At 31.6% G+C, this 25,803-nt stretch overlaps 3 protein-coding genes across 4 annotated transcripts in view; all 3 read left to right on the top strand.

Annotated features, from left to right (window-relative positions):
* Nucleotides 1-507: 507 nt before the first annotated feature.
* Nucleotides 508-3,404, top strand: LOC111033777 (WD repeat domain phosphoinositide-interacting protein 4-like). 2 transcript variants are annotated; one of them, XM_022314699.1, is made up of 8 exons: nt 508-691; nt 829-939; nt 1,039-1,113; nt 1,198-1,381; nt 1,458-1,638; nt 1,701-1,909; nt 2,104-2,324; nt 3,183-3,403. In XM_022314699.1, the coding sequence occupies exons 2-8, from the start codon at nt 894-896 to the stop codon at nt 3,290-3,292; spliced, it is 1,026 nt and encodes a 341-aa protein (XP_022170391.1). In that variant the 5' UTR covers nt 508-691; nt 829-893; the 3' UTR covers nt 3,293-3,403. The 2 variants fall into 2 exon arrangements, with proteins under 2 accessions (XP_022170391.1, XP_022170392.1); XM_022314700.1 differs by lacking the exon at nt 508-691 and having other exon boundaries at nt 875-939; nt 3,183-3,404.
* A 705-nt stretch (nt 3,405-4,109) lies between these two features.
* On the top strand, nt 4,110-12,171 carry LOC111033773 (histone acetyltransferase KAT8). Its single transcript, XM_022314688.1, has 7 exons — nt 4,110-4,612; nt 8,016-8,127; nt 8,194-8,338; nt 9,473-9,691; nt 9,757-9,987; nt 10,060-10,304; nt 10,370-12,171. The coding sequence occupies exons 1-7, from the start codon at nt 4,414-4,416 to the stop codon at nt 10,614-10,616; spliced, it is 1,398 nt and encodes a 465-aa protein (XP_022170380.1). The 5' UTR covers nt 4,110-4,413; the 3' UTR covers nt 10,617-12,171.
* Nucleotides 12,172-23,890: 11,719 nt separating this feature from the next.
* Nucleotides 23,891-25,803, top strand: part of LOC111033771 — a 79,618-nt gene continuing 77,705 nt past the window's right edge. Inside the window, exon 1 of the mRNA XM_022314686.1 lies at nt 23,891-24,364. Within this exon, the coding sequence (XP_022170378.1) occupies nt 23,891-24,364 (474 nt within the window). The remainder of the gene's footprint in view (nt 24,365-25,803) is intronic.

Genomic DNA, 25,803 nt, shown 5'->3' with positions numbered 1-25,803 from the left:
TCAAAATGGCCCAAGTATAATCAATACTAGTTTCAATATTACGTCTATTTTATATTTTTGTAAAACCATTTTTCAGAATTATTATCTTTAATACCTAGGTATACACATTTTAATAACTAAAAAACTACTCATTCAAATTTTTAACTAGGTAGTAGGTACATCAAAATTTTCAAAAACATTGTCCACTAAAGTATAAAAGGGGTTTTTAATTTGAAAAATAGAAGTTTGTACTACCACAGGAGACAGGACACTCCTTAGAAAGTATAAAAAAATTCAAGAATTCGAAAAATTTGTCTCGATAATAATATGTAAAAGTTCCAAAAATTAGAACCGAATAAATTCATTATTAAAGGAAAAAAAGGGGCGAGCGTGCCAGGTGAATCACTCTGTATAAACATATATATTCTATGCTGTGATAGAAGTCTGTGATTATCACAGGATTGTATTCATCTTTTATTATTTTACATTTCTAGTGTCTACAGTGGTCCGTGGACGCAATAGAATTTTTAGCAGGTGCGCAGTTTCACGGCTGTGGAGTGTAGATAATGGATGTATTATCTATAAACGTAAGCACTGCGCAGTAGTTGTACGCCAGTCGCCAGTACACCGAACAACTGCTGTATTACACTATTGCGTTTGTACGTTGGTTGGTTGATTCTGAACTGTGGTGATTACGATTACACGATTTATGGTACCTACTCAGAAGTCGGAATACATCTGAAAGATTTACAATACCTACATAATACCTGTCGTTATTGATGAATTCTTTTGTTTCTTTTGCGTTGTAACATTTTCTTTTTTTTTTACGAAGTTTTTGAAATTCAATAGGGCTTGGTTGACTGTGCGTGTGAAGAATATAATACATTGTTGTCCCTGATACAAACGGTATAAATATGAACGAAAAAGGAATTATCAGTTTGAGTTTTAACCAGGACCGTAGTGAGTATACAAATACAACATTTTACCTTAAACTTATTGCCCGCTGTAGATAGTATCTTTGAACGTGACAGTGATCTCCAAACATTTATCTTGTTTCAGCTTGTTTTGTCTGCTGCACTGAAACTGGTGTTAGAATGTACAATGTTGAACCCTTATCCCCAAGAGAAAGATTTGGTAAGTCAAAGTAAAAAAACGACGATGGTGATGTTTAGGCACTACATTTATGATAGTAACCAAATTATTTGTTGTGACCTATAGATTTAGGCGGTGTATCAAAATGTGAAATGCTGAATCGAACCAATATCTTTGCAATAATTGCTGGTGGAAAATATCCAAAATACAGTCAGAATACTGTACTTATCTATGATGCTCTCTTGCAAAAATTTGTGATGGAAATTATTTGTGATTCCAATGTAAAATCTGTGCGATTGAGGAGAAACAAGTTAGTATATCTTTAGTATTATTCTTTTAATAGATTATTCACTGGTATTATTTTAAATTTGTAACTTTAAATACAGAATAATAGTTGTAACCACGGATAAGATATCCGTTTTTACATTTCCTGTAGCCACTAGGCACATAATTAATTTGGAAACCCGTCCAAATCCAATGGGATTGTGTGAAATCACACCTTTAGAAACTTCTACAAAACAAATCATAGCATATCCTGGGAATAAAATTGGAAGTGTTCATATTATGGTAATTACAGATAATATTATATTCTACAATGTTATGCACAAAAATAATTATTTTTATTTTAGGATGTTTCAAATTTGGAAGCAACAAGTTCTAGTGCCCCAGCAATACTCAATGCTCATCAGGGAGAGATTTCTTGCTTAGCTATTAATCCACTTGGTACACTTATAGCTAGTGCAAGTTCTAAAGGAACCTTAATCAGAATTTGGGATACTTGTCATAAAGTCAAAGTTGCTGAACTAAGACGTGGGTCAGATACAGCAACATTATACTGGTATGTAATTTCTTGTTAACACTTTTTTTTTAATTAAAAATACATGTGAATCATAATAATATTATGTATTTTTATTGTTATAATAAACAAGTATAAGTTTTTACAATAATCTACTGCGATACTTTTACAAAATAAAAACATAATATGATTAATTTATAATTTAATGTAGTTTTTAATCTGCTTGCATTTCATAGTATAAACTTCAGTCCAAATTCAGAATTTCTATGCTGCTCAAGTGACAAGGGCACAATTCATATATTTGCAGTGATAGAATCTGATTTAAATCGCCGATCCAGTCTATCACCATTCAGTTTTTTCAGTTCCTACTGTCAATCACAGTGGGCTTTAGCCACTTATACGGTACCCCCAGAAGTGGGCTGTATTTGCACTTTTTTGACTCAAGATACTGTTGCTGGTAAGAATAAAAAATGGTTTTTAAACATCTGATAATATTAGATAATTGTAATATTTTTTTTTAACTGCAATTATTCTATGTTTAATGTTTATTTGTAAAAGTAATTTTTTTTGGAATGGATTATCTATCTCAGAGATGGCGAACCTAGGACACGCGTATCACTATTTTAGTGACACACGCGAACATGTATAAGTGTGATAATATTAAAGTTATGGAAAAAAAAATTGAAGGGTTATCGAATTAGTTGACACGCAGACAAAATCCAACCAAAATTTTTATTTGACACGCTGGTACAAAAAGGTTTGCCATCCCTGAACTATATACTCTGATAAAGACTAATGTCAGTTAAGAAGTGTCAATAAAATCTAGACTTGAAAAATATTGTTATAAAACATTTTTGTTGCCAATACAATATTAACAATTTGCGATATAGGGTTCTATTCATTTTACCTTTTGTTTACTTTGTCAAAATTATTTATAAGGAAATTACAAGAACAGCAAAACTTCCATATTACTAAGCCTCACGGGCAAAAAAAAAAAAATTGTACTTCAGAGAAATTTGTGAAACAGAAAAAAAACATTATAAATTTGATTATAATTTGGTTTGGTTTTCAAAAATATTTTGTTTATTCATGGAAGTTTCACTGTTTTACTTATGTAAAGATGATACAACAGTATAACTATAATGTGAATGTGTTTTACCGTCTTGTGGTTGGGGTTTGACGGGACACTTTCTGATAGAGCTTTCATTCCCAGTTTTGTTTAGGGTTCACCATATTAAAAAAAAATGATGAATAAACAACTTTAGTTGATTGTTTTTTTATGTATTAATATGGTTGCATTGAACTCTTGTTTCAGCTATCTGCCTTGATGGTACTTATCATAAGTTTGCATTTTCCAAAGATGGAACTAGCAGACGTAGATCATTCCAAATATATTTACACAATTGTGAAGATGAAGAAATTTAAGCTTATTTTTTGACCCAGACTTTTCCATAATATTTATTGTAAATTAGTCCTAATTAATTTTAAAATAAATTTATGTGACAATCTTGTAAAAATAAAGACTATATTATATGTTAGATTTATAGTACCTATTTTACTATATTTTGTATTGTATAAGGCAATTGTCATGCTTTTTATTGTTTTGAAATTTTAATTTATTTCCAAAATAATGTTTTTTGTTTTAAACATGAAAATATTATTGAATAATAGAAATTCAAAACTTTTATGTTATAAATTTTCCATATATTATATGTTTGTAATAACTTGTTCCAAGTTTGGTACTTAATTTTAATGATACATTATATTGTACGTTGAATCAAATTTTCTTTTGTTACATATAAATATATTTTTATTTTATATACAGTTAAACTTAATATTATGTAATAACCATTGTCTTGAAAACAATTATAATTTATTGATTTTGTTTTTATTTTATACAGAATAGTATAATGAAACTATTGTTTGATACGTAACATTTTCGTGTGTGCTGTAAAGGTAATAAATAATAATGTGTCTATTTTGCTAGAAAAAAGATAGTTCAGATTATTATTATTACTATTATTAGTACATAAAAACAAGAGCAATAAAGGCGCGCACTGTCGGATTGTCCGCTGTCCATTGCGATTCGATTATTCGAATGATGTAGTTTTTCGTTTTCGTCGTTTGTTCCAGGACGGAAATTCTGTGAGCCACGTTGATTTTACGTTCCACGACGACTGGCGAGGTCGTTTGGGCGGCGCCACAGTGCAGCGCGCTGATCGGCATCGGTGCCTGGACGGGGCGGGGCGGGGCGCGTAGCCCAAACAAAGCCGACACCGCCCGTAGACGACGTGCGTCGTTCTCAGACTTGTGGTAGCATCAAGCGACGAGCAGTAAGCACTGGCATCGTTGTATTACTGTTGCGGACAGCGGTACTCAGTAACATTCACGACTCGTCGCTGTCTCATACTCTCGTGGTTGACGGTTAAACTGCCGCGTTAAAGATCGAAAAGAATTCATTATTATTGTTTTTTTTTCAATAATCTCGCCTCAGCCGTTCGCTTTTTTACACACGGTATCGTCTTGGTCGTCGCCCGGTAATTATTATGGTCGTACACCACAGCGCAACGTCCGTCAGCATGGAGGTGGATCCGCCTCGGAACGCCAACAGCCCGGACGACCCGAAAACCGCTAACGGCTCGTCGGAGAACGAGAAGGCCGAGGACTCAGAATCGTCGGAAGACAGTTGTCGGCCGCTGGACGTGGGTGAACACTACTTGGTCCGCCGGTACGACGACTCATGGCGTGAGTACACACAACCGGCTGGTTGTTAGTAATAACTAATATTAATAGTATCGATAGTATGAGAGATGGTCGATCGATCGATGCGTAAAAAGATGTTTTCGTTATCCTCCTTTGCAGCCACCGCCGGGAGCCTACCCGGCCGGTGCCGCGCAACGTGATTTCTGTGCATGTGTGCGTGCGCGCGAGTCGTTGGTCTCTTGCGCCGGGCTCGTGCGGGTGCGGACGCGTAGCTCTGCCGCCGCCGATCGCTGACGAAATGTTGTGCAACCTATAGCCGTCGGCCGGCGCGCAACATGTGCGACTGTATATTATACAAAATTATTATTTTGTTTTCCAACTACTGAATGTATGCAAACGACAACACGGGCGACGTCCGATTTGTCGGTCTCCCGACAAACGTAAACCTCCGAGTCTGGGTCGTCGTTCTTTTGTTCACATTTTACGTTAGTTTTCGAGCGCGTCGGCGGGTTCCAGAGAATATATCCTGACCCCTTCCCCACTACTTGCCCACAACTTGATTCCCCGAGACCGACACGACCGTTGTTGTTGTTGTTGTTGTGGTGGTGGTGGTGGCCCGTCCCTCGACCTCTAAAATTTCAAAGAAGAAAAACGTAAATAAACAATTACGTGATGGTGGTTTCGTGCTGCCGAGGCGCGTTCACGACCACCGCCGCCGCGCTGCCTCTAGCGCGTTCGATACCGTTTGGCGACGGCGGCGTTCTCGCGCGTAATTTTCGCCCGCGCAATTTTTTCCCGCCTCCGCGCCCGTCACTCGTTTATGCTCCGCGCGTCATTATTGTTGTTATTGTTCCGCTGGGTAACGCCGGCACGACGTGCTTTCTGTAGTCTGTACTCCTATTCCCCGCACCATCGCCGGGATATAGTATGGGTAGTAGGTACTTGTCTATGACCGCCGCCGTCGCGACGACTGCAGTTTTCCCGCGCACTTCTACGCGGACGGCGTGTGAGTGTCGGATGTGGAGTATTTATTACTTTATGGTGTAGGGTGACCACTGACCATGTTTATAAAAATGAGTACAAGTTTTTCTTTTACGCCACGTTATAATAATAATATTATGGAGTGATCTGGAAAAATGGGCGATCCCATTTTGAACTTGATTTATGGTTCCCCTAGGCCTCGATATTATACACTGTAAAAATGATAACGACATTAGTTTATTAATAATTAATATTACATTATTATGAAGGTTACCTGTTCGCTGTGATAAATTTAAATAATGAACTACTTTTGTAGGTACCTAATATCTTAAAAAACCCAACATGTTCATAAGTTTCATGTACAATTTAGCAGATCAAATAATTTTACACCATAAATTATTGTGTATCTATGGCCAACATAGAGGGAGACATCCTTGCTGCTCAGCATTCTCAGTTTTCTTATAAGAATTTCCAGTTTCCCTGAGTAATTTTTCACAAAATTGCATGTAAACTATTATTTGGATATTATGTAGGTAGCTAATCTATAGCTAATATGTAAGTACCTAATCGAAAACTTAATCTTGTATGAAATAATTATGATTATTATTATTATGTTAACATTTTATTGCTTTAGATATAATACAAGTTTTTATCAGTTATATCAATTCATTTAGAGAACGCTTAACAGATATTTGTTGTCTCCGTTCTATAAGTGCATAACATAGCAGATCAAATTTAGCTCTGTTAGTTTAAAAATTGGAATGCATCTAATTGATTGTAAGTAAGAACATTATCTGTGGGTTTTAAGATGGTTCAGTAATTATGTAAATTATGAGCTTTTTTAATTTACAATATTTTATAGTACTTGTTAAAAAATTGAATTATTGTAAAAATAAACCTATTACAAACACAGTTAATGTTCTTACCACAAGAAATGCAATAGGTCGGGTCACTCCAATTTTTTAAAAAAGTAGCTAAACGTGATTAGCTAAGCATACAATTACTATGTAATGCACTTGTAAGACAGAGACAAAAAATAGCTGTGAAGCTTCTTCTTGAAATGTATTATTTTGAATTACGAGAGTACAGCATATGCCACCCAGCCTTATACCTAAATCATTTTAACACTGTAAATTTATATCTTGAACTTTAACTCAGTAAGCGTTTTATTAGGTCTGGGTAAAACAGATGTCTTTTCCTACTGCACCATGCTGCGGTTGTTCAGCAGCAGGAATTTATTGAAACCAGTTAAACCCCTGTTTGATACGTACAATATTAAAATTAATATAATTTGTTTGTAATGCACTTACCCAGACCTGAAAAAATGTGTAGTAGTTAAAGAAGGCTCTAATGTGCATACCTGTATCCATCTCATTGATTCCGCATTTATTCACATTAACTTGAGTATTATTATTAACTTTTAAATGTAATTAGTAAGCAATTAGTAGAAACCAATTAAACCAATAATTAATTCAAAACCTATATCATTTTCTTGTAAATTATAAATAATGGGTTGGTATTTTAATCTTATTTTAGTATTTTTCTGATATTTAACATTTTTTATAAACAAGTTTCGACTGTCATTTACTTTTTTGACAGGAAAAAATATTTTAAACAATGAATTTGTTAAGGTTTTTATATTTATAACTTATTAATACATATTATAATATGAGGTACCTCAGTCTGAGATGACCTAGATAACTTACTTAGTATAATTTATCTGTAATTATAAGTTTCACGAAAAAATAAATACCTGTACCTAGGTATCAAAGTTTAATTTTCCCTTGCCTTGTAATTTTACATAGTAATAACTAATAATTAAACTGATTAATGATGTCATGCACAATTTTACAATTTTTCCTGTTATTGATTGTCTGGTTTAAATATGATAAAAATATTTATTTTTTTCATATCTGTTTTATTTATTTCAATTTTATCTTAATGACATCAATATATTTCAAGAAAACCATGTTATTTACTTAACATTTAAGTACTTATCTGCCTAGGTACTTACTTACTTTAAATTTACAAAAATGTATAGTTATTAATATGTCTTATTGTGGCTTGGCGTGGCGTGTTGGCTGCTACCAGTCGCGGAATGCGACTGGGAGTAAGTAACGGCCATAACTAATAGCTCCCGGATGGGTGACCACCGGGGTTCGTAGTAGTTAAAAACCTTGCCACACATACCACGTGTTTGCTCCCTAGTGTAACAACCCTAACAATCACAAAAAACAACCTACCGTACCAACCTTACCCTTACTACAGTTCATAACCCCTATAACAGCTAATGGCCTTAGTCACTGGGCTTAAGTTCAATGAAAAAAAAAAAATATATCGCTTATTTTTATGTTAAGACGTTTATAAAATATCTTATACTTTAATATTTTACTGTATTATACTAACTAAAAAAAACAGTAGATAGACTACAGATAATATGTCTTATTTATTTGTTAATCTTTAGATCCTGCTGAAGTTTTACATACAAGGTTCAATGATGCAGAAAATCTTTTTGAGTATTATGTACACTATGAAGGGTACAATCGAAGATTGGATCAATGGGTACCAAGGGATAGGTATGAATTATTTAATTTCAGTTTATGATCAGCAACCAAAAGTTTAAACATAAAATTATGGTTTAGGATAATGAATTCAAGATTTGATATTTCTGAAAAAAATTGGAAACAGAAGGATGTGAATAAAAATCTAGATCTTCTAAATCAGTCTGACAGAAAGATAACAAGGAACCAAAAACGAAGACACGACGAGATAAATCATGTTCCAATGGTAAAAATTTTATTACTGTATGATTTAATTAAATTTCTAGACTAATAAGATCTTAGTAATAATATAGTGTTATAAACATTTCAAACTCAGTGATCTAATTTAGGTTGCACAAGATTTCAGTGTTTAAAATTCTAATGGTATGTCTTATTGAATAAATGAAATAAATTTAATCTTTTGTCATATTGTTTTACCGATATTTTGGTTAATGGTAGCTATACAGGATGTCCCGACAGGATTTACTCATTGCGATATCTCCTGAAATAATGTAGGTGTTTCGGTAAAAAAGTTAAAAAATATAATTTGTATTAATTATTTTAAAAAAAAATTGAAGATAGCAATTTTGTAAAGTTCATTTTTTTGAAAATATTGACGTTTCAACATTTTAATTTTATTAATTTCCTGATTTTTAATCATTTTTTTAGTTAATAGGTAGAACAGAATAAAAACCGGTTTTTGTAAGGGCGGCGAGTCCCCCCTACGGCTAATGGTTATATCCTCACAGGACACTCTGTATATTATTAAATTCTCTACGGATGTCAGCTTATCATTTGTTTTCTCAGGGGTTTTCTCCCTAGACCCACACACAACATACCAAATTTGCTTCCGATAAAACCAATGTTATTGTTATATTCAATGCAATAGTGTATTAACCTATTATCAAACTTAATACAAATAAAAAACTTGAACTTCCAGAGCTAAACTGTGATCTGCTGAGCGTTAAATTATCTATATTACGCACTTGTATGACTTAGGCAACAAATGTTTGTGTAGCGTCCTCTTAAGAGGACGCCACACCCACATGTGTTGTCTCCGTCTTACAAACTTATAACATACCAAATTTATGCTCAGCAGTTCACGTTTTATGCCGTTGGTTTAAAAATTAGAGAAAATCGACCTTTTATGAAACTTGATAGTATGAACTTTATCTGTGTTTGTATAATAAATGTAAATTAAAAATGATCATAACTCACTTAAAAACTGAATTATTGTAAAAAAACTTCAAACAAAACACAGATTAAGTTCTTACCATCAAGTTTCATAATAGGTTGGATTCACTCTAATTTTACAAAAACGTATAATTTTAGCCATTTAAATGCTTTTCATTGTATTAACATAGTATTTTATTTTAATTAGTCATATGCAGAAATGGATCCAACTACAGCTGCATTGGAAAAAGAGCACGAAGCAATAACTAAAATTAAATACATCAATAAAGTACAGTTGGGAAAGTACGAAATTGACACATGGTATTTTAGTCCATTTCCAGCAGAATACCAAAAAGAATCTAAAATTTGGATTTGTGAATACTGTTTGAAATACAGCAAACTAGAAAAATCATTCAAATACCATATGGTCAGCATTAAATTCAATCTACGGGTCGTTTTTTTTTGTTTTATAACAAATGTGTACGATTTCAGAGCCAATGCACATGGAGACAACCACCCGGTGTTGAAGTGTATCATAAAGGATCATTATCAATCTGGGAAGTGAATTCCAGTCAACACAAAATGTATTGTCAGAATCTTTGTCTATTGGCAAAGTTATTTTTAGATCATAAAACACTCTACTTTGATGTTGAACCATTTTTGTTTTATATCCTTTGTGAAGTTGACAAAGTTGGTGCACATTTAGTTGGATATTTTTCAAAAGTATGTCCATTAAATTGTTCATAAAAAAAATTCTGAATTGTGACTTAATTGTTGTATTTTATTTTATTTTAGGAAAAAGATTCACCAGATTGCAACAATGTAGCTTGTATATTAACAATGCCGCCATTCCAGAGACAGGGCTATGGTAAACTTCTAATAGCGTTCAGCTACGAATTGAGCAAGTTAGAAGGACTTGTAGCCAGTCCTGAAAAGCCATTGAGTGATCTTGGTAAATTGTCATACAGATCTTATTGGTCATGGATACTGTTGGAAATTTTGAAGAATGCCTGTGGATCTTTATCAATTAAAGACTTAAGGTATAGATTTATTAACATTCGTTGATAGCGAGGAGAGTAGTTAAAAGTTATATAATTTATTTTAGCGCGATGACTAGTATCACCCAAACAGACATCATTTCAACATTGCAGTCTATGAACATGGTGAAGTACTGGAAAGGCCAACATGTAATTTGTGTGACGCCTAAGAATGTTGAACAGCTGGTTAGTTCGGAGCAGTATAAACGACCAAGATTCATATTAGAAGGAAGTGCAATCAAATGGACGCCAAAAAAGTACAACCCTCGCCCAGGACCATCTAGGCATTCAAGATCCCAATATTTAGCTGGATAAAGAAATAGGTGCAGATCCTGTGAAATTATTAACATTACCTAGTAGTCATTTAAGATTTACCTAATGTAAATAGTTAAAACTTTTTTACATATATATTTAAATATATATTTTGGGAAGGTTTAAATGACAAGGGCTAACATCAGTGTTGCTGTTCGTTGAGGACTTATGGATTATTCACAACATACATTAAGTTAAAAAATATATTTTTTCTCGGACTATATTATGTATCCGACTATTGTTAGACTGTTAATGAGTGGTGTTGTAAATGATTTATGGCGAACGCAATTGATGTGAACAGCCATCAGTCTTTCAAAAATTGTGGTTGTTCCCCAATACCCTATGGTGTTAGTCTTGCGTAGATACACTTATTATTAGGGTTTAGCATGATAATGTGTTTGCTATTTTAATTAAATACCATATTATATTGTCCCTTGTCATGCCTTTTCATCATGTGATAGTATTTTATTTTTGACTTTTCCAAGTACACGCATAAGACATAAGTTGACATTATAATTATCTCATTGTATTTCAATAATTTTCTATTTTATATCTTTTATATTTCATTGATTAATGTGAATGTGCTTATGTTTTAGCGTAAACGAAATATAATAAATACAAACTTACAATACCTTTGGCATTTAATTTTAAATATGAGTTTCAGATTATTATATTATACTTAAATAATAAAAATATTAAGTATAAATAATTTCCTGTAGCAGGTCATTGGTTTCTTTTTTTCAAATTCATACATTTATCGATATCTACTGTTAGCTGTACAGTAGCAAGAGTAATGTTTGATACTTAATGTAAACATTTAAGTGAATCAATTGCTTGCTTAATGTTGACATTGGCTAAAAACCATTCTATAAATGTAATTTACGATTTGAATAATATTCAACTGTGAAATTGTGTAAAGTAAAACTTAAGATTCATAGTAAATTTATATTATATATTATTCATGATTATGATAAAAATAATATATTATTAATTATTACACTGTATTTAACTATTTTAGTATTCAGCTGTTGGTGCAAAGTGAACCTATTATTAACTAATGTTATCGCATTTATTATTATATTCCAATAGGTTTTGTTGACATGGTTTATGTTTGTAGACAGTTAAATTACTTTCTATACCTATTTTTTTGTACTGTCTGTGAAAACTTAAGTTTTTATAAGAAATTTAGTATAAAAATTAGATAATGTGGAAGTAGTTGATGCTTATGTATACAATAGCTTAAGCAGATTTAATATATTTAGTTCACTGTTGATAAAAATACTATGATATATATTTAGTATACCTACTTCAGTTTGTACTAGATGGGTAATATTAATAATCCTATATTTTATAATTGCCTAATAGAAATGTTCAAATGTGTAATCAACTAAGAATACTAAAGAATTTGTTTTACTTGTCCATCATTTTTCCTAAAATTTTAAATACATGGCCATTTCAATATTATTTCTATACCTATATTATTATTTTTATTATTATTGATGGATAATCATCTATGTTTATCTTTAGGTTTCAATATAATATTATATTAATGAACAATTATTTATTCTTTTAATATATAATGTATGTGTCCGGAATTTATTGTGTAATTTATTGAAACTTAAAATGTTTCAACATTTTGATACTGATCATTTTGAGTTGAGTTCTTCCTATATCTACTTATTTTCACAAAATCTTCCCTAGTACCTACTATCTAATTGATGAATGATGAAGTTTGTTACTTTGTCCTCATTCTGAATATTATGATGCTTGATATTGTATTCTCAATTTCTCAAATATAAACAATCCATTTATGAGAGTAGACATAGTTCGGTTATCTTTCGGCTGTTTTTCCCATTTTTGTAATTATTTTAAAAGCAAATAATAAATTGATTGGTATCTAATCAACAAAAATTTAGGTACCCCTACTCACTGTTATTGCACCGCGGCCCCTGAAATTCAATGGCCAGCAGGCTGCACAGTCGTAAATTCGTAATATATAAATTAAATATTTTTAGACTAAAATACCAAAATCACTAAATACCACAATATCGAGTTGTATTATACTATCAGATTATAATTTATAAGGATGACGGCTCACTGTTTTTTCCTCTCTGGTCCACGTGCAAAATAGACAAAACGTATTTAAGCAGAATCCCAGATGTTTTTTATATGTTGTAGAGTACCTAATCTTAGAATACAATTTTAAAATCAGCCATTACAAAAACAATTGACGATAATATTTTTCAGGTATTACATCGGTTTGTCTAAGTATTGTCTCGAAACAATTTATACATTTAAATTAACAATTTTTTTTTTGAAATTCGAATACAAAGTCAAATAATAATAATAATGTATAAAACCGATGTATATGCATATGCTTATATTATCTATTTCAGTGGTAATAGGTAATCAAAACTAGGAGAGATTAAACAAACCTTAATCAGTATTCAGTTCTTCTAAATGCAAATAACATCCTTTAAATACTGTCTGCCCGAGTGTACGATTCTTACAAGGCACTAGCTGTGGAGCTGGGGAAACCGTCTTGGTCCCTAGATAACATAGAATGCCAATCGGGCTTGGATCCAGAAAATTTTAACTGGGGTGCTCAAAAAGAAATTATTTACACCTTCCTATTTTATATTACTTAATTTTGAATACAAATTTATTTCATTGGAGACTTAGACAACAGGGGGTGCCCGAGCAACCCCCTACTAAATCCACATCCAATACTAATGATACCAACCAATCTGCTATTCCAGTTCGGGCGGCTCCAATTTCCACTCAAATTATGCTTTCCTATCTATGACCATAAAATATAAGGAACAGGGACAAACATTAAACGTTATAGGTTTAGATCAAACTGTTAAATGTTTCCCCCCTGGGTTAGATTTAAAACAAGTAGGCACTTATCTACTTCGCGGAAGTAATGTGAAAGCAGTCCCCGCGGCGCCGTCGGTTCAAACAGAAAAAAAGGCACTTATCTACTAAACAATTCTCATAAAATATTTTAAAAAAGTTTAAACTTTTTGAATTTAAAATGTGTTTTACAATACTGGATCGACTTAATTTAACAAAAATAAGCTGTATAACTTATATAAATTGGGGGGGGGGGGCAGAAGGAATCAGTCCCCCTACTTCTGACGGTGGTTAAAAAAATGTCCCCTTTAACAAATTAGGATTTTATACATCAGACATTTAACATAAAATTATATATGGAACGCTTAAAACTATATAAAGATATTAGTCCCCTCTGGAATTTTTTTCCACTTAAACCCTGTCTATAGTATAGTAAATAATTTCATCACATTGTCAGTTAATTAAAGTCGTTCGAGTTGATATTGCGAGTTGTGACTGTCTGCATTGCTGCAGTATTGCTGTTTATAATATGCTTCATTAATTCATGACGGACAAACAAATTAATCGAAAACATTAATTGTCAAACGGTATTATAATGAAATTTCTTACACTGTACTTTTGCAGCAGGGAACGCACATAATTTATTTTAAATACCTCTTTTCATTATTTGATGTTTCTGCTTTCGTAAATAAAAGTAATCATTCATTTATATTATATACTTATATAGTTATATAATACAGGAGGTGCCAAGTATCATCGCGGAAAACTGTGAAATTATTATACTGTTTCGAAGAGATAAGACGCCAAAGAGTAAGTAAGCCGATTTTATTAAAAAAATATTGTATTCTTTATTGTTACTTTATGAATTTTAATCGACCAAGTAATCAAAAAGTTTCAAGTGACTTAATTTAATTTTTTTCTCTTATAGAAGACAGAAGAGGGGTAATCTTTTAGCATTGAATTAAATAGGTATACGTATTAAAGTATTAAAATACATTTGTACATTCATTAGATGACTCAAACAGCTGTCGACCGATTTTAATAAGCCGCTTACATTATAATTAGGTCAGTAAATCATAAACGTTTTGGAAACTCGTCTCACCATTAAGTGCACTGTAAATAGTGTTTTTCAAAAACAGGTAGGTACCCACTAGAAAAAAATCACATTTGCTGTATCTACTTCATTTTATAATGTAGCTGTGAATGGTGAACCCAGTACCTAATGTCTTTTTTTTCAAATCTAAAATGAGAAACGCATTGGCCGGTTATAGGTATAGAGTAATATTATTCTGTGTACATATCTAGATCGCAATTTATTCGGAGCTGTTCTCTGAATGAGGGTAGAGTATACGCATTTTTAGATTAAAAACCAGCGATGTGGAAAAAGACTGTAAAGGAGATATTGAGATATTAAAAATACCTATATAATATTTTTGTGTCTTCACTACTTACCGAGATAATATTATAAAACTTTTTTTCATCCATTTAATTTCTATGTATTACAAAATATAAATATTTCTGTTCACTAAATTATAATATAATAATTAAATAATACTGTAAAATGCATCAAGATGATGACTTAACAACTAGAATATGGAGGTTCGTCGATTCTACTCGTTGCAAACTCTTTTATTCTTTTTTATTCCTGGCGATTAAAGTAAGGAAAAATATATTTTTATATTATACTACAGATATATTTGTTTAATATACTAGAACAATTCACTGTATTAGGTACTCACTCATTACTCACGCCCTCATTAGTTAATATATTAAATGAAAGGTTTCGTTATACAGGGAGATTCACCAAGCATAATATATCCAGCGGCCAGTGCCCACCACAATATTTTAATTAATTAAGCATTTATTCAAATTATGATTTTGGAGTTCTACAGAATACTTAAGAGTTAAGACAGTATTTTAATTTACTTAAATCTGTTATGTCATATAAGGTATGGTCTGTAGTGAAGTAAACTTAAGTTTTCAAACGAAAAACAACCATTTTAACTATAAATTGTTAAGTATATGGTTTACTATAATTTGATTGACCTATCTAGTAAATTTAAACCTAAAGAAGTATCTGAAGTTTTTAAGTTATTAATTCATGTGAATATTAACCTACCTACTAAAAGTATAATATCCCATCGCCCGTGATAATTTATAAATGATAATAGGTTTGGAAGTTGTGGGGTCCATGATAATTTGAAAATTCTATAAGTTAATATTAATCTATTAACATTTTATAATTTGTAAAAAATATTCTAGTATACTACATCAATTAATGAGTACTATAGACTAAATATTTTAAATATTATATATTTATATTATGCATGACCTATTAAATTATGTAAATTCTGGAAGTCGAAGAATTGTATTTTAAATATATTAATTCGCCATCAATTATTACATTTAATTATACCTCTATTTTCTATATTACACTTGGACTTGATAGTTATTTTATAGCTGTTTAAGCGTCAACCGTAAATTATAGTTAATAAACAATAAAATATGCCTTAATGTCCACAAGCAAAATATAAGCACATTAATAATAATGTGATGGATGGTATAATAGATAAAAGAAACTGTGTTAGGAATTTAGTTTTTGCGGGTGGTAGAAGGAGAATATTTTTGAAATAGACATAATTTCAACGATCAAAAGGATCAAAGCTGCGAATTTATGGATAATACAATAACATAGGGTCGTTAGTTTAAGCCGTTTAAGGAAAAATTTTAAGGACAAAATATTTCAATAACCTTATTTGAGTTATTCCACAATACATGTAGGTAATTATGATCTATTATGGTATAATATTATATCATTGGAGGATAGTGGTAGAGAACTAAAATGTTAAACTTCCTTATGTTAACAGTTAACAGAACTACAAAAGAGTTGGACAGAGACATAGTCACCTAGAGTGCAGAAATGTTTGAAAACTTAATCTGGAGTATTTGAGGATAAGTTGATTACAGTTTAATAGATATATGAAAGATATAGTCATAGAAACAATAAATGATAATATTATGTACTATATTATTCCTATTTTTTAAAACTAAATCATAAAAAAAATGTACTTTTTTATTATTGTTTGATATTACATACATACACATATACACTCAATAATTTACAAATACATACAAAACGAGAAGTTAATTTTGTTTACAAATAAGTTTTTCCTATACAAATTGTAATAAGTAATTACAATATAATATTGCCAAAACGTAATTCAATTATTCAAGGAAATTGTATGCTTCTTAATTTGATTCAGATTCCGATCGAAGCTATTATCTTTAACCCGGTTTTGGTTCTTTGACTGAAAAATATTTTTTTTAGCAGTAAAAGTAAAATACATATTTTTCTTTATTAAATTAGGATTTTCTAGAAGCGCATCACTTGAAATTATGGGAGGGAAAAGAAGAATCATATAGGTTATAATAAAATATGTATGTAATATTAAATGTGTATGATTGTATAAGTAAAAACTTAGAGAAGAGTTCAACATTTTTTCATAAAATATATTAATATAATAATATGTATAAGATATAAATTATAACATCACATACTTATACTCTTATTTAATATTAACATATGTACGGAGTAGCTAGGTATTACTAATTTACTTTGCATACAATGTTGTTTCTACTAACTCTAGATTGCTAAATCGTAACTTAATAATTTGTAAGATTCAAATAGAAATACGATGGGAGGAATTAAAATATATTACGTATTTTGTCTGGGTAGGTATCTAATAAAGACCTGCAAGGGCCGGGCCGGGTTTTCATAATAAAATAAAGGATTGGACCGGGCTTTTTAAGGATTTTCCTTCAGCTATAAATAATCATAATTTGAAAAATAACGCCAGTTATCAATATTATCAATAAAATATTTCATGTGGACATTTTACAACATTTTTAAACCAGTCTTACAAAAAAAAAACCTAAGACTGGACTGAGCTTTTTTTTAACAAAACCTCATGCACTAGCGTTAAAAAAAATATGTCAGGCATGGCCGGGATTGAAGATAAAATGTGTGAACTGGACCAGGCCGGGCTTTTTTTAAGATTAGAATTGTTTTAGGACCGGGCCGGGGCTTTATTTTCACAGTATTTTTAGGACCTGACCGAACCGGGCTTGAAGATAAAAAATTGATGGGCCGGACCGGGCAGAAAATTTACGGCCCTTGCAAGTCTATAGTACCTAATATACCAGTAGGTACCTACACTACTTACATGGCTACATTGCATACGGAATGCCGTCACATTCAATTTAATTCCATTTTACACATATCTGTTTATTTGTTTATTTGAATTTATACCAAAACGTTCATCCATACCTAATCGTTCGTCTGCCATAAATTTGACTTAACCTAATTTTCCATCTAACCCAAAAAAATTGCCCACCCTCCACAATTCCCATTTTTATGATTAGGTTGTTTACCATGCAATAATTGTTATTACTATAAAACCATCCGCGATTATTTACGGCTGCCTAGCGCATCCAAATAGTGAAATAGATAATACACATTACACACACTGAAGCACAGCCAATGATATTCAGTTAAACTTTATCGGCTTTTGGTGTGAAAATAATAAGGTGTGAAAATGGCGTTGAGGCGGTTCTAAACTGACAGTAGTAGGTAATATTGTTGAATAAATGTATAATATACGACTACGAGCACCTATACCTTAATATAATAATATATATACTAAACACCTGTATACCCACATCAATAATATGTAAGTTACACGTAATAACCGTTCGCCAATCTAGTCAAACGTACATTATATTAATGGTTGCAATTAACTATTGCAAGGGGAAGGTCGGCCGTTTCGTATACAATATAATAATTAAATATTATATATGTATATATATGAGAATATATAAAATACGTGGGCGGCGCCCGTGCATTTGTTATGACCCGCCGACCCGGTTAGATGTAATTGCATTTGTGGGGGGGGAGTAGGGGGCGTGCAAAATTGTTTTAAAGTAAATATATGTATAATATAAAGTTTATGTGCTCATAAATCTTTGTTTGCTTCCTGCACCCCTACCCTGTCCGTTATATCTCTCGCTTTCTATATCACAGTCCATACTCCATTTAATATACATCACATCACGGTGGCGAGAAATGCGCACAGTATAATACATATTACTTATTAGTATGTTTAAACGTTTAATATATATTATACAGTCCGAGTATGACTGAGCAGACTAGTTTTGGCCTTATATTATATTATCCCTAGAACAGATCATACAATTATTTTCCAATTCCCTCGCAACCGGCGGTCTTTTGACTTTTCTTTTTGACAGAGTATTCCCAAAAAGTATTAAAAATAAAAAAATGATTCACACCAATCTGCAGTATACGTTGGTATTGACTTAAAAGTTAATAACAATATATTTAACATCTCTATGGTATAGTATTATAAAAATTTAAATATTTAATCCATATATTATATTTATATATGTTTATTAATAGTTGATACTGCGTAATGCTTATACAGTACCTATAAATTATATACATAAAGAATAAAGATGTTGAATAGGTGTGTCTACAATTATTACGGCAGTGAGCGAGTACGTAAATCTTCTGATACGTTTTTTACATCATTATTATTTAAGAGTATATCACAGCCTTTTAGAATTTGTATCGCTAAATATAGAAACCACCAAGGCCTAATTATATATTTTAGCAAATCATTATACAATCATAACCAACAGAATATAATATGGACTGTGCAAGCTCCCCGTCTTATAATATAATATTCCGCAAGTGCCGAGCACCTATATCAAGTATTATTATCAACTAAATATTATATTATACTTATTGCAGACTTATATTATAGTGACGTTAGTCGAAGTGCTTACGGCTCTTCTGGGTGGCATCCGGGTATATGTATGTATACTGTATAGTTGATTTACAGGAGGAGTGAAAATCGCAGTGCAATTATGTATGTATATAACTGCGTATGACTTTATAATATTGTATATTGTTTATGATACATCACGAGGTCTAGGGTCCTGCGGGTAAAAAGTTTAGGTACCCGAAGAAGCGCCGCTGACGTATGTTATGCTTATGACTATACCTATAGACACACGGTGTACACTTTGTGATCGAGTTAAATTGCCCGACGATATCTATCTATATATATACATGTATACACAAGCACGTTATAATAATAGCAATGTTTCCGGTTAAGAGGACGCTATACCCGCATGTGTTACAAGAGCGTAACATAAAATTTTACGTTCAGCAGATCACGTTTAGCTCAGTTAGCTTAAAAATTAGAGTGAATTGACCCCTTATTAAAATTAAAGGTAAGATTATTACGGAAGGCTTCTTATAGGCTTTTTATTATATTTTAATTTTAAAGAGAGTTATTAGTATTTAAAAATTGTAAATTGTTTGTACAACTTAAAATTGGTACAAGTTTGTTATGGTAACATCTTAACTTTTAACCACATGCGGTTTACACAGAACTGTGCGGCGGGGACATGGTGATAATGGAGGTACCCACCTTACCCACCTAACCTCCACTTTAGTTATAAACGAAATATAACCTCCTTTGTCGTTGGTTGAAAGAATAAGGTATTAAATAATCTATTAGTTTGAAATAAACATTACATATTTAAATTAAAAATAATATACACCCATTCAAACATTTGAATGGTTATTTTTATATGATGGCAGCTCAATATTTATTTTCCTCTCTTAGCCTCGCCAACATGGCAAATTTATGTTTAATAGAACCAACACTATGTTGTTACTTTAAATCTTACAGTGATTTCACTTATTTTCAAACTTTAAGCTAAGAATATTACCTGTGCCCCTACTTTAGCTTTGATACGATATTTTAATTTGTATACAATTTATAAGCATTTTTAACTTGCAATAATTTACTCACTTATTATAAGTTGTATAAAAATTAAAATACCGTAAAATAGCCAACGTAGGGTCCTCAGGAGTCAGGGACACAGGTTATGTTCTTAGCTTAAAGTTTGATAATAAGTGAATTTACTCTAATATTAAAAGTAGTACACATGGTTGGTTCTGTTAAACATAAATTAGCTATGTTCCGAGTAAGTCAGACTGTTAGAGAGAGAGAAAACAGATAGTTCGTTGACATCCTCTTTATTGGAATTGTTCAAATATTATAACATTTTGTCATTTGTTGTGGAAATGAATGTTGTATACGCATTATGCTTTCATTTAATATTGCGATTGCAATGCTATTAGCATCTACCTAAATAAATAGGTATGTAAACGATCTTATATAAGTTTCGTATAAAGCCACCGAGTTCGCTTAACGCTGACCATATTGGGTATATTTTAGTTTCAATCAACACTAATCAATTTCTGTTATTAACAGCATTCAAAGCACGCATCTACTATTTTAACATAACAATATATATAATATCCAACCCATCGTCAATTTTAAATAGTTTTCTAACTAAATAGTATTAAAAGGTTGTTAAATCTGTATAAATGTATCAGTCACAGTTTTAGTTAAATAGTTTTCACTCGCAGAAAGATTCTATAGTGAGACTTTATAGATCTGAATTGAGTTGTAATACGTATAATACATAAGATACGTATGTAGAGAAACTTTATTTTACATACAATGACCTGTTGGATAAAATTATTTTTGATAGCAAGTAAACAACAATAAATACCCAGAAAAATAACTAAACGTTTGATGAATTACATAATATAATAAATACCTAAATATTTTTTGGTTTATCTATAATATTGTATACAATTATTAAAATAATCCCTATTTTTTTAAATAACCCTTCAAGAATGATAAATTACAGCACATTTTTAGATCATGATCTATAAGGGCACACAAGATAGAGAAATCTAAATTTTTTAGTGTGTGTCTATATTCTTACTCTATGGGTGTGTGCGCAGGTAGGTACCTATGTTTAATGTTTATACCTATCTATGTAATAGGTCGATAATAAAGGCGGGTTGCATGAAAAATGCATGAATTTAATAAATTGTTCACAACAATTTAGTACACCAATCATATGCCACTAAATCAAGGGCCATTAACTTACTACTGATTCAGTAAATATTTCGTGATTATAAATGCAGCCAGACTTATAACTATAAATTATACAAACCTATAAAAAAACATATAAACATATTGTATATGTTCATTAAAAAATTAGTTTTATTTATTTGTATGTATTTAATAGTCTCTATATTTTAGAGATAGCATATATTTATGGATTTATAATTTATCACGCACTCTAATAATATAGGTAGGTATTGGGAAAAATATTACATATTTTACTGAAATTGTATATTCGTATACTTACCTAGGTATTTTTTTGTATCGTACTTTCTTCATTCTTGCTGTCTGACATATTTATTGTGGCTCAATAGAGAGATTTATTGAATTCATTTACGTTTGAAAATTATTACTATTTCCTAAGTCATACGTATTGATTGCAGTTGCTTAATGACATATTTTAGTAAACAATAGTTTATTTTTAAATATTGTATTCAATATTCAGGACCGTGGTTGCCAAATTTAAACCACGGTTAAAATGGTAGATTGCTTTCTTCCGTGACCGCCGATGGTTTCTCTAAGACCGCCAAACGGTCCGATTAACATCAAAACAAAACCGTTTTCGCTTTAGCGTAAATTATTGTTGTGAAGGGTGACATAATTTCGGCAAAACAATTCGTCCATAATATTAGATTAATTTATGAGCTACAGCAAAATGAGTGGGCTCTTTCCAGAGGATCATAGGAGTTAAGGAGTAAGGATCATCAGGGTAAGATGCACAGTCACCTACATGTAAATTATTTAATGGCTTATCTCGTATAATGAGATGACTCTACGAATGTTACTTAGAATGTGTTGTGGTTTATTTAAGGGTCACCTTATTTTATTTTAGCTGGTGTTATTATTTTTTATGGGACAAAATATCATACCATTTCTCCACAATCAAATATATAACGCAAAACATATAACACAAAATATAACGAATGTTAATCCATCTAAATTTTTTATTGTATTCATTTAATTTATTTTAATTGGCTTTTAATTTTTCGGACCATTTTTTTTAGAGCGTTCTATTAAGATTTATAATATTGTTAGTGCATTAAGTCGTATTTTTTCTTGTTTTTTTTTTAAAGCATTTAAATCAAAGATGACGAGAAAACAATGCATATGTATATCTATGTCTCATGTATCTATGCATGTCGCTCGTCGTATGACAAAATAATTGTAAACAGACATTAGACTACAAAATTAAATACTGCTAGTATAATCAAATCAAAATAATGACTCCGTTCAGTTTCCATATTTTTGGTGTGCCTATTGTGTGAAAAATATGCTATTTCTAAATCAACTTCTCAAAGGGAAGGTCAGAGCTATATTCTTACATTATTGTCTATATGTTCATTGTTGAATATTTGTATTTAATTTAAATATTTTAAATTGCCTACAAATCTCACTATACGTCTACAAAAATAGTTTAAACAACTTGGTAGGACCCAGCATTAGGGGTTCACCTAAAAAAACTAAATTAATATATAAGCTTAATTCAATTATAGAAAAACATAACACAGTGAGTTTCGCTTAATGTGATCACTGGTTTATAGAATCAACCGTTTATTTGAATCAAAAATGAAAATCCCAAACCAAAATGTATGTTACTGAAAAACCTAACGTAATTGACCTTTTATTAGAATCACTAAATACCGTATAATTGAATCACTTTCATGAACAATCTTAACGTTTTAATGGTATTTCAAACTGATTAATTATAAAATTAATTTTATTTTTGAACTTATTAGTATGACAGTATATCGTTGTACGTTATTATGTTATTCAATTATCTTTGTGCGTTGTGTACTTGTGTCATTTATTATGTATGTTACAGTAAATATGTGTAACTGTATAAAAAGATTGAATCATGAAAAAAATGTTGTTAATGTTTTATAGAATCAACCGGTTAATAGAATCAAAATGACCTGCACCAAAGTGATCACATTAGTAAACGGAATCCACAGACCCACAGTATTGTGAAAACAGAAACCGTCAACGAAGTAAAAAATAAAAATGCTTGTCGATTGCGGCTTTCCATTCGACAACGGCTACGGCAGCGACATCTGGCTGTGCGGCTAGCGACTGCGCCGAGAATGTCAATATGTCCTCCGGTAGAATGAGATTAGGCCGCACGCGTTGTTATCGCACTTTGGCTGCAGTAGTGCAGTGTTAACCGCACAGAATCCGCGTAAAGTTCACCGTCGCCAATCTTCCGCTTCTTCTTCGCAGTTCTCATAGTAATTTTCTAATTGTTCATGGTCACCTTGAAGTTATGCGGCGCGCGCGTCGACCAGAACCGTTCGTGTTAGCCGTCTGTGGTCGCCGTCCGGGCTACAGTGTTGTACGTATTGACGCTGTCCAATGACCACCAAAAACGGTAGCAACATCGTAGTCGAGTGGCTTCGGTCCCTGCACCTGGGCCAGTACGCCGATTCGTTCTTGGACAACGGGTATGACGATCTGGAGATCTGCAAGCAGGTCGGCGACCCCGATATGGACGCTATCGGCGTGTTCAACCCGTCTCACCGCAACCGGCTGCTGCAGTCTGTTCGCACACTGCGTGAGGAGGGCGCAGCCAGTGTTTATTTCACTCTCGAAGAGTCCGCCGCGATACAGGAGGAATGTAAGTATTCCACCTCCAAAGAGCAATGCGCTCCCAGCCCTGGCCACTCGTCGGGCAGCAGTACGCAAGAGCTTCAGCAGGTACATTATGATGAGTACGAAGAAGGAAAAGCTGAACTAGTCAGGATACCTAAACTTCAGTTGAAGTTATTGCTTAAGGACAAATTACTACAAGATGGCATTCGACTCAGCTCTCAACCATACACTACTCAGGTAAGTGTCACCTACACCTATTATATTATTTCTCTGCCGAATTAAGTTTTATATTTTGTTACATGTCACCTGTACACTATTGATTAGTAGGTAGAATCCAATGTGTAGGTTGATTGAATTCATTCTCAAGTTATTGTAATACAGTCAGTGTTTAATATACACCTCTAATTGTCATATAGACTATAGAGTATGTCCAGTTAGCATAGTTATAGGAAAATGTTTATCTGGTCCAATACTGTCTGTGTTATGGACATATAACATTTGTTAAACAACATTTTTATAAAAATAGATATCAATTTCTAAAAATTGATTGTATTTTATGAACAATTCTTTAAGCATTTGTAGTTTTTTGGATGGGTGAAGAACTATTGAAAAAATTATTTTGCATTGTGTCTTTATTTTGAAATCTGAAAACTGAATGAGAATAATTATTATATTTTATAGTGTAGGTATCCATTACCATTAGGCAATGACAAACATCCATTTAAATATTCCATATATTTTGTCTTTTTCCAGTGACAAAACCTTTAACCATACCTACATGCTTAATTATTTAATTTCTTCATTATATTGTTTATATTACTAAGGTATCCCAATAGTACCAGTACCAGTCCTAAAAAAAAATGTGTGTATTGGGTTTTTGATATGCTTATGATATATTTTCCTTTGAATACCACAGATATTGAGATGGTATTTTTGTTAAAGAAATGTTGATAGATGTTTACTCAGTTAGTGATGTTGCAATGTATATTATTTAGTAACATACAGAAAATAGAATTATTTTTTTTAGATTTTAGAAAACTTCTATAAATGTATGTTGTATAAAAGTTTAAAATACTTCTGTATTAACATAAAGTGAAAAAAACAATATCAGTTAGTACTTGAAAACATCTAAACTACTCCTCCATCTGCTTTCTTATAATATGATATTGCACTGGTAAAATATCAATTGAACAAAAATCGGAAGAATATTAATTTGAAATTGGGGGTCTAGATAAAAGTACAAATTTCGTATTTATTTTGCTGATTTAAATACTCCTAGGATCCTGTGATAATTAAAAAATATAAGTAGGTACTCTCATTACATTATTTATACTAGTTAGATACTAAGGTTCCTACTTATATACTTTTATTTATTTTATAAATTGCTTAAGAGGACGTAACATATTTTGTTGTATCTGTGCAGAACAATTAGTGCGTAATATACCAAATTTACGCTCAGTAGATCATGTATAGCAAATTGATTTTAAATTTTGAGCGACTCGACCTATTATGAACCGGCAGGTATGAATATTATCTGTGTTAGTATGTGGTTTTTTACGATAGTTCACATTTTTAGCAGGTTTTTCTTATTTAATATAGGGTAAATTAAAAATACTCAACCTCGTTCATAACTCACTTAAAAACTAAATTATCGTAAAAAACACACATAGAAAACC

The sequence above is a fragment of the Myzus persicae genome, unplaced genomic scaffold (assembly GCF_001856785.1).
Source record: "Myzus persicae strain clone G006 unplaced genomic scaffold, MPER_G0061.0, whole genome shotgun sequence".
Lineage (NCBI taxonomy): Eukaryota > Metazoa > Arthropoda > Insecta > Hemiptera > Aphididae > Myzus > Myzus persicae.
The sequence above is the reverse complement of the archived record's forward strand: the minus strand, read 5'-3'. Positions and strand labels throughout refer to the sequence as shown.

Bases quoted from the DNA above. Each gene is read 5' to 3' on its own strand.
- LOC111033773 (XM_022314688.1), top strand. From the start codon at position 4,414: ATGGTCGTACACCACAGCGCAACGTCCGTCAGCATGGAGGTGGATCCG. The intron at 9,692-9,756 runs GTCAGCATTAAA...GTACGATTTCAG, and splicing joins AATCATTCAAATACCATATG to AGCCAATGCACATGGAGACA. The intron at 9,988-10,059 runs GTATGTCCATTA...ATTTTATTTTAG, and splicing joins TAGTTGGATATTTTTCAAAA to GAAAAAGATTCACCAGATTG.
- LOC111033777 (XM_022314700.1), top strand. From the start codon at position 894: ATGAACGAAAAAGGAATTATCAGTTTGAGTTTTAACCAGGACCGTA. The intron at 1,114-1,197 runs GTAAGTCAAAGT...TGTGACCTATAG, and splicing joins ATCCCCAAGAGAAAGATTTG to ATTTAGGCGGTGTATCAAAA. The intron at 1,382-1,457 runs GTTAGTATATCT...CTTTAAATACAG, and splicing joins GTGCGATTGAGGAGAAACAA to AATAATAGTTGTAACCACGG.